Source organism: Photinus pyralis, unplaced genomic scaffold, assembly GCF_008802855.1.
Source record: "Photinus pyralis isolate 1611_PpyrPB1 unplaced genomic scaffold, Ppyr1.3 Ppyr1.4_LG6, whole genome shotgun sequence".
NCBI classification, from domain to species: Eukaryota; Metazoa; Arthropoda; class Insecta; order Coleoptera; family Lampyridae; genus Photinus; species Photinus pyralis.
The window spans coordinates 19,981,630-20,000,912 of NW_022170663.1; the positions used below are offsets into that span (position 1 = coordinate 19,981,630).

The 19,283-nt window shown below is 37.2% G+C and overlaps 1 protein-coding gene across 1 annotated transcript; it reads right to left on the minus strand.

Moving 5' to 3' along the window:
- Positions 1-15,692: 15,692 nt before the first annotated feature.
- Positions 15,693-17,059, minus strand: LOC116173115. Its single transcript, XM_031490401.1, has 3 exons — positions 16,949-17,059; positions 16,062-16,888; positions 15,693-16,008 (listed from the first exon to the last, which is right to left on the minus strand). Exons 1-3 carry the CDS (start codon positions 17,039-17,041, stop codon positions 15,858-15,860), a joined length of 1,071 nt encoding a protein of 356 aa, XP_031346261.1. The 5' UTR covers positions 17,042-17,059; the 3' UTR covers positions 15,693-15,857.
- Positions 17,060-19,283: the final 2,224 nt, after the last annotated feature.

The following is a 19,283-nucleotide window of genomic DNA, read 5'->3' on the forward strand; positions in this document are numbered from 1 at the left end:
TAACCAATTATATATCGTGGAATAAAATGGCTACGACGCTATTTCATAACTCACAATAAGGCAAACTATAAAGGAGGAAAGCAGGAAAAGCGATAGACCAATTGTTCATAAATACCTTTATGGTTTACGCACCAGAAGTTCTCGATTCGCTTTTGTGGATGCTTCAGTCGGGGATTCAGCCCCCGGGATTTGGATATGGGTCGGAGCGCAAGGACCCACCATACTTCTGGACCTCGCTTCTCGTTGATTGTTTCTTCGATGCGGAATTGAAATTGGCTTCCCAGCTGTGCTCTACACGGACCGATCACAGAATCCACGGGTTCGTGAAAATTTTTAACTTTCGCGTTTTCTTTCTTGGAAGTGCAGTGTGCAGGTGGTTTGGTGTCAACAATGTGGCTCAATTTCTTTCTTAGGGATCCACACAATAGATCGATTGACTTAAGATTGCACGCCTCGCTTCTTCCAGTAAAGTGAAATTTTCCACCACCAAAAAGCCACATTTACGATTGTAATTACATCAATACCAGTTTGTGTAAATCGAGCAAAAAGTGAAGAAGCCAAGTTTTAGAAGCATCTTCAATTGGGTTTTATGTTCTTTCCCCTGTGTTCACCCTCGTAATGTCCCAGGATTCCGAGAAGATTGAGAAAATTCCCCTTGTTCTCTGATGTTTTAATATAAATCAAAGCTTCCTCGCGTTTTTCATATTCACAAGTATAGATTATTACTTACAGCAATGGTCCTAACTAAATAAAAAACCAACACTGCCTGAATTAATGCTTCGCCCTTTTTCGTGTAAAGTTCTACTGGACGGCAAACTATCGAAATCCGTGTTTATTATATCGTTAGATAATCCTCAAAATATGAATGTACTTTTTTTAACTACCAAAACGCGTTTGAACGGTACTTAATAATTTTTGTAAAATCTGTTAAAAAATGTACCGTCAACTTTGCATAATTCACTGCTACTATGAAAATTTGTTCCCATTGTACCCTAACCCCTTTTTGCGAGGAACTTGTCCGCGCAAAACGGTTACCTAAACTAACGTAATATAATCAGTAGCGGTCAAGTCAGTGGGTCGGTGCCGCAAATCTCGAGCGCCACCAGAAGTTGCTTCCCCTTGCTGGTGGTCCAGACGTTTATTAATCATCCACATAATCTGTCGTTACCTGTCGGTCTGCATTTGTGCGACACATTATACCTACAGGAAAAATTTCGTTGGCGAGTTGTCCGCTATCGAGTTGTCCATTGGCGAGTTGACCGCGTCCCTTTGGGTGCCATGTATTTCAGGAGAAGAAAATAATGGACGGCTATTGCCAGGCAGCGCCAGTAACATTTCTTCTCTCTAACTCTATTATTAAACAAATAATATTTCTCTTCTTCCTTCGCGTTTGTTCGCGGGTGACAGGGCCCTAGGCATTTTTCTGACCAGTGACCCCTATTTAATTACATTGAATAGTAAAACTCAAGCAAAACTACTAAACATGCAACGATGAACCATTCCGGTATATGATCGCACGCAATTGCTCAATACGCGATTGACATGTTTGATATCTTGAGGTTTCGTATAGGTTGCGTCAAAAATAGGTTGCAGTCGCACAAGTGGAAGAACCGACGTTGTCTTAATAGGTAAAATTGGGTTCGAACCTGGGGTCATGATTGGACGCAACCGGTTTCATTAGTTTCGTTGCGTAAATTGACTGCACTTACAACGTGCAGTTAAGGAAAGATCTAACACACATAATGGTAAATCAGTTTGGCACTCTAGTGTTTAAGTGCAAGTTTGTGATGGTCCCCAGGTACCAAAACAAGGAGAGATCGACGTTGAGAAGGAATCTATGTGTCCTGGAATGCAGTAATTTTTTTCATGCGATTAGGTACCTTAAAACTTTTAAACGGTGAATATCCCTTCCATTTCACGATATCATCGATGATGGTATAGTTAAAGAATACGTAATCAGGCGTTTGACTCCTTAATTTCCGTATTTATCTCATCAGAATTGGTAGAGAGATATAATCAGAACGTATTATAATTAATCTATAGGAGTAAATAAAGGTTTCAATAACAATTATAGATTAATATACTTTAGCAGATCGAGTGTACCCATTCTTTAATTAAAAAGTATTCAAATTTGATGAGCTTTTTTATTGCCATTAATTATAATGATCGAGGTGGGCAACATGCTTAAGATCTAACTACAGCTTCATAAAACACAGTCAATAGTCATTTCCAATTATTTTATTATTACAGTTAATCAAAAGTCCGTCCGAATTATTTGCCGCGTCTATACGTATAGAGAATTTAGAGGTAGGCGTCGACGGCGATAGAAAAGAACAATTTTACTTTATTAATTACTTTTTGTATTAGACGACCACGTATTAATTTAAACAGGTGTACAGTAATGGAATTTTTCGGTATTTGAAGAACTATTAATTACGATACGGAAAAATTATAAAGCTAATCGCGTTATTAATATAAGAGTTCACAATTATTACATCGATAGCACTTGGAAGTTTAATTATAAACTATACGTTTCGCGCATAGGTTATACCCGATAGGTAATCTAGAAACAATATATTGATCCCGGTTCTATGTATGCTAGGGCTAGGAAAAGTGGAGTACTTTAATTAAGATTAATCAAACGAATGCATTAATTACACGGTTTGGTTAGATACATATACAGAAGACGATCACTATGTGTGGGATTGCGTTTAAGAAGACAAAGAATTCGTTAGTCAAGATCACGAAATGCAAATTTTCTTTTTTCGGTATCTAATCTATTACAGGCGCTGCCGAGGACAAGCGATCGGCGAATTAAAATAACGATAATCGAATGAAGTTTGCACAAAGAGCTTGTTAATTTGTTGGTTTTTATTTTCAGTTCCACGACTACGCCGCGCGATGCAATCTCTCTCTGAATTTAATTTAGACCGATATTCAAACAATGAGAAGTTTTAGTCCTCTATTTTGGCTGAAAAAAAGGCCGTTTAACAACGTATTAAATCACTATTGACAGTTAAATCCCATAAATTAAATTTTTAAGATTTGCGCGTTATTAGCCGTAAAAAAATTATAGGTATCTATCATTTTCTAACGGAGATTGTCCCTCTGGACCGAAACCGAAGGATTCGGAGAGTTCTTTTTTTTTTCAATTTAATAACCTAAAACCGGTTTATGGTAATTTTTATTTTTGACTCGAAAACCCAATTTGCATCGCTCGCTATCAAAATACCTATCTGAATCAATTTTGTCGATAAATTTGATTAAGAGTGACAAATAGTCTATTAAGTGACAAACTTGAGCTTTTATGACGTATGGAGCTTGAGATATTTAATAAAAGCTTAATTGGTTACAAAAGCTTTGGCGGCGGTTGGAGAGAGGGATGCGATGCGATGCGTCCGTCGGTCATTACTGTCTTTCCCTCACTAATGAGCTCGCTTACTATTCATGAACGCGGGGGCGATGTAAGATATAATATAGAGCTAGGATAGGGTACGGAATTGGACTTTTAAGGATTCAAAGAAAGACATTACACAATAATGACACCAATTAAAATAAGCTGCCTCCTCGAAGTGTCAGTTTAATCGGTATCCCCATACTAAACTGGTTTATCGGTAAACTAAAAGTATTGGACTACATTTATACCATAACAGTGACATTTATTCAAAGATGATAACTCATAAAATAACTATTTAATTTAGAAGACGTATCGTGTCGAAGCTAAAGAAGTTCGTAAAGATAAAAGAATATCTCGCCCGTACATCGCATACCCATAAATACTTCTTCGTCTTACCAATTGGTCCAGGTATTTTCTCGTCACCTGATTAAATTTTTTTCGCTTTTATCGCAGATGAGTTTTTAACGACACTGTAAAAGGGACCACGTACAATGGTGATATACTCGGCATTCCATTTGTTTTCTTATGGTTGCGCTTTTTGTAAGATGGTCATTTACGTCAAAATAGATCTCCACGTACTATCATACATTTTGACCTTTAGTTTCGAAAACTGCTGATTAATGGCCGTTTGTTTTTATAATTAGGTAAAGCGTGATTTGCTGGCATAATAGCTGAAAAATATATCGTCCGAATGCTGTGAACAAAATTTTTGCTTGGTACATTTTTTCACACCCTACATAATATTATTAGATATTTAAATATTTCCATTGGAAATTTCATAACGAACATCAAATCAATCTCTACTAGAAAGGAAAAGTACAACAGATCGTAAAGCAATTGAACTCAAGATGTGCGAAGCTGTAAAAGAGCCTAATGCAAACATATTATTGTACAACTTCAATATATTAGAATTAGACGAAATGATGAACTTTCTCCATTGTAACTGGAAATGTAATCGAAAAGTTTCGATTTATAACCCAGTATTTTAAACATTTGAAATAATTGAAATTGTTATCCACTTAAATTACGGGCATATTTTAATTTTTTTCCCCTAAGATTGAAATGTCATGAAGACCACAACTTTTTTAAGTGCTCGAAAAATGGTTGTTTTTCAGTAACGTCATGTTCCCTTTCGCATCAGCATTTTTACCTGTTCTTTCTCTATTATTTTATCAATGATGATTTTTTTCTTTGAGATCTTCGTTGCGTCCCCAAAATAGAAGTCTTTAATTATTCATTTGAAATTCCTCTTCCTTAGCACCCCCTGTATATAACTCTTTTACCTGTTTCTACTTGTTATAAGCGGCGCATGATCCGTCGAAGTTAGAATTAGCATGAATTGAATATGCGCATAGGTCGAACAACAATCGAATAGAACTTTCGTCATAGAACCGTCAACAATGCACAATTTACGTCATCGCTTTCTTTTGTGATCGCCTGTACGGACACTTCGCGCCCGGATAATTTGCAGCCAGGAGAATTCGCTCCCAAGACGATTCGCGCCCGAATAATATGCTCCTGGACAATTCGCTACTCCCAGGATAATTCGTCCCCACAACAATTCGCTCACAGGACAATTTGCGCCCGGATAATTTGCTCTAGGACAATTTGCTCCCAGACAATATTGGCATCCGGACAATTTGCTCCCAGGACAATTCGTTCCCAGGACAAGTCGTTTCCAGGAGAATTCGCACTCGAATAATTCGCAGTGTTAGTTGGTTTTTCTAATAATTGTTAAAGCTGTCTGGCAAGAATCTTCAGTGAACGTCTCGTCGGTTACAAGACCGATAGCAGGTATCGAATAACCAGCAAGCAGACAACCTGCTTTCTTTGTGTGTGTACCATAATATTGGTACAATCAAGACCACCAGAAGCTGAATAGATACGACTGGCAAGTGGCAATCCTATAAGATTGACTCACAAAGTGATATGTACAGGGTGGAGTACGGTAATATGTCGATTTGGGAATGAAATAAAAAGAATAATGGACACTTAGAAACTTACATTTTTATTTTTATCATTTTGGACAGTAATGGAAGTTTCCAATTAGGTACATACATGGTTTTTAAACAGTGATCTGGCAAATGTTTACCTTCGAGATCCACACACTGCTGCAGCCGTTTTCTGAAATTCTCATCCATTCTTTCAAGCATGTCTTCCGGTATTCTTGCAATTTGAACCTCAATATTGTTCGGTAGACCTTTTAGGGTGTAGGGACGGTTACCATATATCTTCAACTTCAGATAACCCCAAAGAAAGGTTCGGTGAGCGTGAGGGCCGCTTTAGACCCCGCGCCGTGTGTGCAGTGGCACCGTCTTGTTGAAACCAGGTATATCCTTAATTGCATTGCCTCGAAAGCTGGTTAGAACGATTCGAATTCGCAGTTAAGCATGACGATTTTCTTGGAAAAAGTAAGAGCAAATGATGCCTACTTATGATATGCCTTTAGGGCTCGTTTCGCTCCAGTAGCATATTCTGTTTGTTTACTTACGCACTGAGGTGAAAATGTGCCTCGTCAAAAAAGAACACCCAGCCGTCAAATTAATATCAAATTGTGTTGTAAAATTAATTGTTTGTAATCATGTGAATGCGTAACATAAAATTATAACATTACAAAAAGTAGCAGTTAAACTTCAACATGTAACATGTAGGTTAAAAACAAGTTTTGGGAATTATGGGTCAGGTAAGCAGGTACCAAGATTCTAAGAAAGGGTGAAATACACAGGATTATTATTTTTATTAAAAACAAGATATGTGGGCATTATTAAATCGCCACTCATTTATCGCACATAGATTCTAAACTGAAGATCTTTGATTAGCGTAATCCCGCTCCTGCAAGATAGGTAACCCGCCCGTGGTTTCGGGGTTTCGAGCCTACAGTTGAAAGTTAAAGAAATGCAAAGATTACTACCTGCATTAAATAACACAAAATAACAACAAATATTTATGGAGCGACGCATTTACGATTGCCATTCAAGACAAGATGCCAAAACGTAACCCCCGTCCGTGCTTTTTAGATGGCGCAGGCAGCTTTTTCCCACTAAAGTCACTAAATATAGAAAGTACCGCAATCCATTGGGCTCGTGTGTTAGAGAGAACGCATGATTTTTGCCCAAAAATGGCGGAAGTTACCAGATTCTAGTAACTTTAATGTTAGGGATTGTTCCACCTGTTTGGAGATATCTGTATATATTTTTATAAAACATGACAGTACTATGAAGTTAGGTTATAAAAAATGACAGCTATTCAGATTTTATTTGTCAATTTTTTTAAGTTGGTAGCAAATTTGCCCAAAAATGGCGGATGATTGCGGTACTTTCTATATTTAGTGACTTTATTTCCCACCTAGAAATTGTATGGTTGCCAACTCTCAAAAATGTATGTATCGTCGTAAGTTGTATATACAGGGTGGAACCTCTCAACTTCACTTCCCAAAGACTCGGTCTCTAAATGGAATAGTCTCACACAAAATAGGACGGTGATTCTGCTTCGAAGTTTATCCTGGAAAATCCGTTACTTGAACTGAAATTAACTGTTTTATTATGACTTGATATTGTGAAAAAACCTATTTCATTTAATATATTCATATTTCATAGACCATTTGATCTCAACATGCATTTTTCCAAGAGCGAGATGTCCTGGGAGCGAATTGCCCTACAACCGGTTCAAACAACGCAAAACCTCGTCGTTTTTGTCGCTGCAGATCATCGCCTTCGTCGTTTAATCAACCGCAAAAAGCAACCAATCCCTTTCTTATATAAAAGCATAGAAAGCATTCAACGTACAGTTCACACCTCAAATTTACCTTATCTTCGGGTAAGCCAAGTTACGACCTGGAAGAAATAACGTTAAAATCCGACCTCGAAGAACCAAATAATGTTGACTCCTCATTTAATCACCAGTTTCGTCCTGAAAACTGTAAAACACGTCTATAAAACATTGAAATCGGAAACCAAGTCATTTTATTTGTAAACCGTAAAACTAAAATTTTTCCGTTAGATGTCACTTGATTAGTTTGAAATTGAAATCCCCTCTAATTTTTCCTCTTGTTTGTGCTCCTCCTTTCACCAAAACACATTTTCCTGACCGACCAGAAATTCATTCCTGAGATTCATCCAGACCAGAAACTGATTCCAGGTCAGAGTATTAGTAATTAATTATTCCTGTTCCCGAGTTATTCCAGTCCTGAGACCCCAATTACTTTTCCGTTCATTTTTAATTCACCAGTTAGTTTACTTCATTTATTATTATTCTCACGAGACCCGTTAATTGGCTTTGGGTGAGACCCCCCTCACTTCACAACAAAGGCAAATAAAGATCTATCTAAATTTGAAGAAAAGCAAAGAATGTGATGATAATTGTGCTCTATTGTCCTCACGAAGGATTGCTTCCTAGCAGTCTAAAAACCTTACATCAATCTCAATGAGAGGTCGACAAACACAATTTTTATACAGGGCGTTACGAAATTTGCGCCCGCGGACAAGGGGGTCTTAATTCTGAGACAACACTGAATACAAAACCGTATCACACTTTTCCGATGAGACAAATACTTTTCAAGTTACGGGGTTGCAAAGAAATGAGAAAGAAATTAAGGATTATTTGTTATTTTGATACATAATAATAAAACGAAATTAAGGGACGAATGTTCAAAATGACCATTATTGCTGCTAAAAATGCTTCTGCACGTGTTTGGGATGTTAATCACTATTTATTATTTCTGGTGTTATTTCATGTATTGCTTCGATTTTCGATTATCATAGTTGGTAGAGCAGCCTTGGCTGAAACCCCGCCCTTAAAGGCAAAATAAATAAATACAAAATAAATGAATAAATAATGTTATAATTCTTTTTAATTTTTTTCTTAATTTTTCTCTCATTTATTCTTCATTTTTTTCTCATTTTTTTGCAACCTCGTATCTTGTCTGATCGCATAAGTTTTCTATTCAGTTTTGTCTACCCATTCAGAACAAGATATCCTAGAAGTGGAACCTGAACATGAGCTGCAGTTGATTTCTAGCATTTTATTTTAAGATAGGTTCAATTTAGAAAAGTTAGCTATACACATCTAAAGAATAATACAAAAAAATCACTTCTTCTGATGTATTTGATGTGAAAGTATTTAATGATTTCCTACTTTTTTGTATCAGTTGATCCAATTTCAATTGCAACAAGGAACTTTCATGTCACGAATTATAATAATTGCTTCCAAACCATAAAACTAATCGCATACCACGCATATTTCCGTGATGTATAAATAATAGATATCATTATTACGGTGGTAAGTCGAAGAAGTAGAAGGACGGCATCGGGATTTATTTCAAAACAAACACCTCAACCTGGAAGAGTAACTAACGTAAATGCAATAATGACATGCATGTATATAAAGGCTAAGGCCTTTATCGTAGTCTGGTATCAAATAGGCGTGCCACATACTCATTGTCACTGAGCATTCCTGAATAATACGACAGTATCTCAGTTCGCTAAGACTCTAAAACCTGCAGTATCCGAACTTAATATCGGAGTAAGGGCTCACGCTAGTTAATTTACAGTACCGGTCGATCTTTGTTTATTTAATTCGAAACGGGTACCGTACAAAGTCTTGCTTCACTTGCTTCCGTAATTGAAAGCTTTTTCTATTGTCACACTACACTAAATTCGAGAATATCATTAATTTTTTCTCACAAGAAATCCACCGACTCATCCACCTGTAAACAAAGAACTTTTAGGAGGCGCATTAAGGCGTCGTTCACATTCTCACTAATTCCATGCTTATTTTGTGTCTCTACGGCTAAGCTGCTGCCGATGCTCGGATTTTAATTGACAAAATTCCGATATTAATATTTACGGCGTGACTCGTGGATTCGAAATCAATTTGTTTTTTGAATTTTCTCGCGCGACAAAAACGGATGATTACACTTCCTGTTTGTGTGCGACGATATAGCGGCTTAATTGCCTTTAGCTGCAAACGTAATAGCTTGTTAACAATAATAATTAAAGCCCAACAATTACAATTGCTGGTATCGTAATAATTGAAAATTATCACGAATTAATCGGTATAGATTTCCTATTAACAAGTGATTTTGTTTCAGGTACGTGACAAATAGTCGCATTTCGTTTTGCTGTTAATTCCGAACTATTGCAGGTAAGTGAGGTAAGAATCGTAAAATCTAAGCGTTTGTTTTGGCTCTCTACGTGCGCCCCTTTATAGTGCAGCCGGGTATTTTATTAGCCAATTGTTCCACGAGAAATGCGATTTTTGTGAGCTTTGCCGCCTCTGTTTCTTTCGAAAATAGAGAATGATGATGTTTTGACGGCGACTTCTGTGCGGAATTAATTTTTGCGGTGTTTAACCGTAGCAAACGTGCGATTTGCCATTTTGAACGACACATTAAAGGCACAGCTTATATTTATGTGTATTTTAAGACTTGTACCTGCGGTTATAAAATCGGTGGTATTCATTCACGACGAAATTAAATCAAGAATAAATGATGATCTGGTCCTACATTATTGGTGTTTATTCGCAAATTTTACGACTTTATTAAGATTAAACGGTTAACTGCGTGCTGCCGTGATACATCTTGAACAATCTTAAATACACTCAAATTAAGCGCCCGCTGATAGTAGGGAGCACTAAAGCTCATCAATCACATTTCTCTTACTGGGGTACATCGTGCATTGCTTGATGTTACAATACAACTCTCGAAGAGATGCTTTGGTAATCAGAAGCATCACCACACACTCCGCGAGGCTACCGGATTATACCAGCCTGTTACTGATATCACTCATAAAGTTATGCGTTGTGTGTTTGTGCCAGTTTGTGCCGTACGAGATGTGCTAACAGAATTACCATTATGGGATTTTAAAATCAGCCGGCGAGGGTGAACTTGTCCACAATATCATAGGATATCATTTGCTTTTATGTGCCAAGGGTTACAAATTACAATGCTGTCAAAATCCATTGCAGAATGAGTAAGGTGTATGGCGAGAGTATGGACAAGAAAATGCATCGAATGCAAACGAAGACGATACGATTCTGCGATGAACTCGAATAATTTGACCAGTAGGTAACATCGATCCGGGCGCACTTTGACCTGCGCCTGCGCCCAAGTTCAAGGGGTTCAATTGTTGATGTAAGCAGGTCTGATTATCAGAAATGTTTATTATACCATGATCAGAAACAAATCGGCTAAACGAAAATCATTCTGGACCTATTTCTACCGAACAGAGCTGTTTTGATCTTGGCGCATGCGCATAACTCAAGGTCAAAGTGCGCCCGGATCGACTTTTGATATTGAGCTGTTTCTATACTCCGTGCATTGAGTTAAAAAACTAATGGAGGGAATCAAATGCTTGGCCAGACGTAGACCACGGGAACCAAAAGTGGCCTCTGGCTGTGATTAAAGTACCACACCACTTCCGTTATCATTAGCGTCTCACTTCAGTGGCGTAGAGATATAATTTTCTTTCCACTAATAGGAATAATAACAAAAAAAAAACGTATAGGAGAATACATGCTCGTGGTAAAGTAAACAAAATAGACAAGGATGGGAAAGTATGCAGATTTAATATAATCATTGATTACAAATCTAAATATACATCGATGTGTTCCAGTAGTATAATTAAGGCCAGTTTACTATAGCCACTACAACTTGACAACTCCCATTAAATTCACTGTGTTGATCAATAGCTACAATTGACTGGTTGGTCTCAGGACAACGGTAGAGAGATTCAATAATAATTTATTGTTTATTGGTCTCGAAATGTATCCGCACCTTAGACCATATAGTACATGGACTGCTAATTGTAACTAAAATATGGTCAAGGACATTGCCTGGGTATGTGCGTTTCAGGGTAAACGAGTCTGTCCGAAATTATCCGATGAGACACGATTTGAGGCTGTCAACCTATAAATTAACAAACGTCAATTAATTTATGGCCCAGATATGGCAAGAAAAGCAAACCTATTCTTATTTGTGGACGTGTAGAAGATAATCAAGATTATTTAAAGCTTCCCGTACTACGCGGTTACCATAAAAGCTACTCTACGCGATCCGAGTGGTGTTCATACGACTTTAGTTTACCCTGAGATTCACATACCCACGACTACAGTGCCCCCTATCCGTGACCACCCATTTTGTATTGAAAGCATAGGGCTAATAGCAGTCCATGTACTATATGGTCTAAGATCCGCACTCGTAAAAAAACTTACACCTGATATCCATATTATAAACTCACACGTTTAGCTGTAAAAACAAGTTTTGATAGTACCTACTGCATATTTGATGAACATTTTCCGGTGCAACCTATATGCTATATAGCATCCTTGGGTGCAACCTTTGGTCGAAATCACAGTCAATGAAGCGTTGTGAGCACAAAAGCAAATTTCGAGAGCTAGTCTTGAGATATATTTACAAATGTTAGGTAACCATTTTGCTCGAAGTACTGGTTCGTTTGGAAAACTAAGAAACATAAACTAGAGAACCTACAACCTCGCCTACAACATGATAAATGACATGTCTTACCGATGAAAGGAAATGCCCTGATTCTTCCCTTTATGAGAAATTTTGCATGATACGTCTGTCTGTGGCAACTTCCGTCTACAAAAATTCTTACCCCCTCTACCATTATATTCCCTCCATTAGTTATCTAACGCAATGACTCCGTGCAATAGTTACTATCCCAGTAGTAGGTTATGTTAGGATGATGAAATTCACTGTGTGTGTATATCTTAGACTATGAAAGAGAGGGGACCCGTAATAGAGAGCGCGCGCATGAAGCAAATTGCGATCATACTGCCACCACCAGTGGCGCCCGCTCGGGTATTACATTAGGAAATTACAATTTATTTGCCATCATGGTACGATTAACCTGTGTGTACAGTTGTCGGACATAATATTGGGTTCTTATTTGAATAGAGAGACAAAAAACGCGATAAATGTAAACATACGACTCGACTTTGATCGTTTTGGAAACTAGGTGCGCGATATAAACGCAATATTATTGAAAGTATACTTACATAAGTATGTAGATATTACCACATATACCTTTAGTAAAATTCTGCACACCCCGTTTTTGAAGCGATCAAAACTGAACAAGTTAAAAAGTAATCGTAAACGATTTACATAAAGCGCATTTCCACTTGCATTCATTTCCCATTTGTAAGATGCAACTTCTGTTAAAATCGTAAAAATCCGCCCACAAATATGAAAGATAGCGTTGCACATGGGCAATCCATTGTTGACGTGCTACTTCAATTTCAGTTTATGAGAAGAATTTCATTTCAATGCTTTTCTAAATCAGTAAGTTGGAGCTGCGCATGCGCAAACCTAAATTTTAAAACTAATGTTAGATTTTCTTTTGTTCCAAGCGCCTAAGTATCAAATTTCACTTAAATAGTTCCATAGATAAAAAAGTTGGCACTGCGCATGCGCAAAGCCAAATTTTGAAACTGGCGTTTGATTTTCCTTTATCCCAAGTGCCTATGTATCAAATTTCGTTTAAATTCTTCCATAAATAAAAAAGTTGGCACTGGGCATGCGCAAAACCAAATTTTGAAATTGGCGTTTGATTTTCCTTTATTCGAAGTGCTTATGTATCAAATTTCGTTTAAATTCTTCCATAAATAAAAAGTTGGCACTGCGCATGCGCAAAACCAAATTTTGAAATTGGCGTTTGATTTTCCTTTATTCCAAGTGCCTATGTATCAAATTTCATTCAAATACTTTTATAAGTAAAAAATTTGCAATTCGGTTTATAAATGGTCGAGATGCGAAAAGGGCACTGTGAATTTTGAATCGATTCGATTCAACTTTTGGCATTGCGTATTATATGGCTAAATCTATGCCCATATTGAATTTCATGCAATTCAGCTCATAACTAACGGAGATGTAAAAGCGATCGAACATTTCTAAACAAAGTTATCGTTCACACGGACAGATAGATGGACAGACAGACAAAGGAACAGACGGAGAGACCAACCGGCAGGCGACAGATAGCAATGCAAAATTATAAACGGTCTCTAGGATCGTAAATAAACGGCAAAAGTGTAAAATTATGGAACATGTAAAAAACGGTTTTTTGTTTTTTTTACAATAACTTTTTTTGTAAGCGGTACAGAAAAAATTCCTTCCTTGGTAAAAGACTCGACACCATAACGAACCAAATAGCGAAAAAAGTAGAACAATAGCTCTTAAGATAAAAAACTAGTAGCGTCGCAAAGTTAGCGGACGGACGGACGGACGGACAAAGTGGCCACAATAGCGCATTTTTTTTTTATTTTTGTGGAAATGCGCTAAAAAGGGTAAATTATAAATGCACACATCTTTCTGGCGAGGAACCCTGCAACGTATTTAACAATTTTTTCAATATTGCAGAGTTCATGCTTTTTGAACAATCATTTATTGCATATCTTCCACTTCTATTTCATTGTTCCAATTAATTGAAGCATTAATAATTTGTTCGTTGCTTTCTTGCGACGGACAAGTTATATAGAATAGGGATTGTATCCCCTATCTCACAACTCTGTTGTAATCAGCAAGCGTTTGTAGGTATATGCACTTTCAAACTGCCTTGAGGTGGGGTTGTTATTCTATCCATCCCTTGATCTTTTGGAAGAAGAAAATAATTCCAGATGGTCCTGGCTTAGTTTAGGATCCTTCGCAAAAAATACATTGTCGTTTCCCTATGGTGCATACTACCTGGGACACATTGAATCTTTTTCTTCCCGATATATCTGCTTGCTTAATTGTGAATGGCAGTTAGCGCTTCTGATGTGAATCCTGGGGAACAATTGCTTGATTTATAGGTACAATTTGCCGATGGTGCACACCAGTATCATACACTGTTCTGACATAATTTTCCCCTTTTGGAGACAGATCATTAGCTTATACACTGTTTGCGGCTAAGTGCGGAGAACCAGGTGATCATGCACCAACAAAGTACATAATGAACTGTACTTGATTGATACACTTCTTATCAGTTTGGTTGTTATCATGAAGGAAAATAAAGTACAACGTTAGTAAATAATCCTTATATTGAAAACTGTACAAATAAAATAAATGTACCTATATTCTTTTCCGAGTGAATCTTGAGGGCAAACGCAGCTGATGGTTTCAGAATGGGAAATTATTTCTAAACAAAATATCAACCATAAAATAGAATAAATGAATTGGAATACTCACAATTATACAGGCTTTGGCAATAAAGCCCTAAGCAGTTTCTTGTACTTCAGCTGTTGATAGCTTGATACTATAGCAAACCGTTGACGATGACGACGGTGATAATATTAAATTGAGATGTCTTCTCCCCTAGCGGGTTTAATCATAACGATCTTCCTTCAGGATATCTTGTCTTTATCGAATGTGGCGGCGATCGATGTGTATTGTTTCGAACATCCATCGATGACCTCTCTCTTTTTAAGACCCAATCCTATCTGTCGTGCGCCCTGCGCAGGCTACATGTAAGTACAAAGGCAACATACACTATAGTTAAACCAAAGAGTACCCTTACTCTTTGGTTAAACTGCTCCATACAAAGTAATCAGTCGCCTAAGGGTTAGGCATCCAACCATGTACATATTTGTTACGCGATGTAACTAGATGTCACGCCGCCACTGGAATATCGCTTGCACGTTATATCACTTGCTTACTGTAATCGAGAAATTATCAATGAAAAGAAGTATAAAGCAGTATTTTATTGATGCACAAAAATATAGGACAATTGTAAGATTATGAAAATGAAGACCTTAAAAGTGTTTTATTAACTACCATGAAGATTTAATTAAATTTAGTCAAACCAGACAACGTGCCGTTTTTTATCTTGCCTATTAAATGATATTCCTGCTGGACAACGACCACTGCAACTTTTACAGTTGTACGCAGAACAATTCACCACGTTTATATCACACAGTTTTGCACACACAAACTTTATCAATACTGAAGAAATGTCAATAAATTCACACTGCCACCGCGCTTTGACTGCCACCGAAAATATGGCGGTCGTCTCGAAATTCGCGTCAAATTCACACATGCCGTGGATGCGGTATTACGGGTCCCCTCTCTTTCCTTGTCTAAGGTGTATATGTGCTGTCACTCATTAGGTTATGTCCATTTTATACAAAATGATAATTTCCTGTCAATGTGCAAAACCTGGTTGCCAGATTTAGTTGTGGATTTCGTGGTAATTTTGTTATAGGTTAATACGTATAAATTTCATGAGAAACAACTTGCTCAATACGTTTCATACTTTATTGAGTAGGCAAATGGCTCTAATGAACATTATTAATTTAAAAAGGCTGTTATATATGAAATTATTTACAATTATAAGCTTAGTAATACCAGGTTGCTGGGGGTGGTCTTTATGAAATAACCACTTCCACATTTAAATGCCGATATGCTGGTCTAAACTTCGAGCAGCTTTAGTCTGGGGCTGGATCAGCTTTTGGAGATGCGTGGTGTAGATTCTCAGAAGATAACCACTGCTCGATAAGTCAGTACCATCGTACCCGAGATGCCCTCAACGACCGCGTTGATACTTAACTGCGCTTGAGTATAGTTCTTGCTTCCACGGTGCCATTGGAATGTTCTTCCTTGGGTCTTTTGTTTTCCGTCTGTGCTGTTTGATGATTAGTACATTTCTGTTAATCTTATTTCCGGCGGGTAGCTTACTATTCTTTGGGGAACCTCTTAGTCTTAGAGCAGCTGCCTGATGGTGTCTTGCTCTCGCATTTCTTCTTGACATTGTGTTTAATCAACCAATCCTGCATCTGATCCTTTTTCCAATTACGTGAGGGTAATTTTTCCAACTGCACCGAATGATACGGTGCATTGTCCAAGATCACCACACATTTACCTTGAATTTTGTTCAGAGCAGGAAGTAATTGATTAACCACCCAATTTTGGAAAATCTCCCCGTTCACAGTTTTATGATAATCCCTATCGTTACTATTTGAAGTTTGTAATAGATTACACCCTTCCAAAAATCCAAAACGAGACCTCGCATGCAAAACAGTAAAACGCTTCCGTTCTGATTTAATTTTAGACGGATTACTTTTAATTTCAGAATCGTGTACCCATTTTCGGACGCTGGATCCATTTTGAAAAATCCAAGTTTCGTCCAGATACACGAATGTTATATTTTCACTTGAATTTTGATATTGCAAGAATTTCCTCAAAAATGTAATTTTGGATGCAACATGTTTTTGTTCACAAAGAATTTTACGTCCATTTACGTGTTTGTATTTATAACCCATGGATTTTAGAATGTTATATAAAGTAGTTTTCCCCTTATCAAAATCAAAATTTTCCCGCGCGCCCTTTAGTAAGTCAGCCAAAGTAAAGTGTTCATTTTTCGAGTGATAATTCCAAATCAGTCCTTGCAAATCTTCCCCAAATGAAAAATTTTTATACATAATATCAGTTTTAGGTCGTGGGCCAAAAGGTTTCAATTCAAAAGTATCCAGCCGGGTAATTCTTTCAATGGTTTTTTCTGATACCTAGAATAGTACAAACCCCAAAATTAGACCAAAAGTTAAGTTCAATGCATAAATACTCACATCCCAAATGTCACTAAGCCGGGCTAAGCTTTCCGCTTTCCTTAGGTCTGGCCTGTCTGCTTTATAAGGCTTGTAGGCTTTTAAATTTCGCATTTTCGCATCTGAGTATGATTTTCGGCATATTTGCTTAATTATAAATCACAATTGACTGATACGTATCCATGACGCCGATATGCAAACATATTCGATCTAGTGGCAAACAAAGTGTTAAAGCACTGACAACATTGCACGTTTAACCTCAAATAGTCAAATTAGACATTCCTGTACTTCACAGCTGATTCTGATAGGGAGTTTTAATTTTATTAAACAAAAACAAAATTCCATGGCTACCTACTTGGACAATAACTATTGAACGGAGTATATGTTAATTAGGTCAAAACGTTCTCCCCCGATAGAAATTGGGAGACACTGTACAGTTTGGAATTGGCCCAAGTCAATCTTATCTCTTTTCTTTCTCAAATTGAATCAGGCTCTTGGGGGAATACTTTTCAAAACAGTAACTATTTTTAGTGACCGGATTTGTTGACGTTTCGAAATTGTTAATTTCCTTTAAAACTAATATTTGTGTCTCTAGTTGTGTCCCCTAAAAGGGAACAATTTGATTTCAATCTCGGATTAAAACCAAATTGCGTTACCCTTGAAATTTATTAAGACTTTTACTTAGACATTAGGTAGTCCGTAGTATGCATATTTTGTGAGTAGGTATAGAAAGTAAAGTTTTGTTTCCTAGTATTATGGCCACAGATATAACAGTTCCGAACTCGAGTTTTACGCATTTTTCAGGATTTGCAGAAAATTCCTGTCAATTAAAAAACTAAGTTTTCTGTACGCCAGGCGGACAGGCAGAATAAGACGATTATGAATTTGATAATCGCGCTATAAAGAAGTTAATATTGTATTTATGAAAAACAAATTGTGTTCTTGAAACTTACGAAAGCTTTACTTTAGTATAAATTTTTGATGAGGGGAAAAATCAAAGTTTTGTCTCGTCGCATTAGAGTCATTAGAGTCTTTGGTGTCATTAGGAAGTTTGGTGTTTTGATCGACTCATACGTTTCATCAATTTATTTTTAAGTGAGTGGTTGGTAACGTACAGCTAAACTATATATTCATTAATCATTATGAAGCACAGTTTATTAGTCATTTTATTTTCTGTGGCAAGGGGAGCTTTTCTAAAAGAAAGCGATACTTCATCGAAGAATGCTTGCCTTGAAAAATTAATTTCCAACACTTTTTCCGATGCGTTCACATTAAGTGTCATAACCGATGATAGCGAATTGTGTGATGTGGTTTTGAAATCCGCGGATCCGAAGACCATATTAAACGTAAATGGAAACTTAAGTGGTGACTACGCACTTTATCAGCCGAACGATGTAGTTCTGTGTTCAAGCAATGTATCAACACACTTTATCGAATTGCTTCGTCAAATTATAGATCGAAGGTTGCGCCTAACGATAAAGGGGGCTGGAAATTTAAACCTATTACTAATTCTGAAGATTCATAGCTTAAATATACGTTGGTTGGTACGTCGTTTGTGGATGATAGGTCTGCCAAATGCTTTGATTTACTCGTATGACGATGAAATGATTTACACAAGTGAACGTTTTCAGTTGGAGAACGCCTGTGGGACTAGAGCGAATAATGTTCATCGCGAGCGCTGTTCTGATGGGTTACAAATTATTGGGAAAAAGAAATTGAACCTAAATAGATGTCCAATTGCCTGTGCACTTGATGAGACATTTCGTAGCCAAGACGTAAACGAATCTCTTAACTATGCGTATCAATTCTTTTTGTTAGAAGCATTGACTTTTTATTACAATGGTACCTTAACGATCACGCAAATGCTGGACCGAGAAATAGGAAAACACTTTTTAAATGTGATGAATATAACTTTGTCTAGTACCCATGATATATTTCGGTATCCAAGCGTTATGACATCGCCCATACACACAATTCCTACGGTTTGGTTGGTGCCTCATGCACAACAGCTTCCACAAATGGACGCCTTGCTTGGTACTTTCCACAAAACCGTTTGGTTACTGATTGGAATTTCCTTCGCTTCTGTTACTCTGACGTGGTGGTGTATTTTATCATGGCAGAAACGACGTTTTACCTTCCACCATTTTGCAATTGCTTTGACAAATGTATCTTCGGCGACAATTTTCGGTTCCGTTGCTACAGTTCCAAAATCTTTTATTCTTCGTTGTGTTCTTATCACTTACATAATATACATCATTCACATAAGCTGCGGTTTTACGGCGAACTTCACCAACGTTTTAACGGTACCGCAACATGAGATGCAGATAAGTAATTTAAAACAACTAGCAGCATCTAA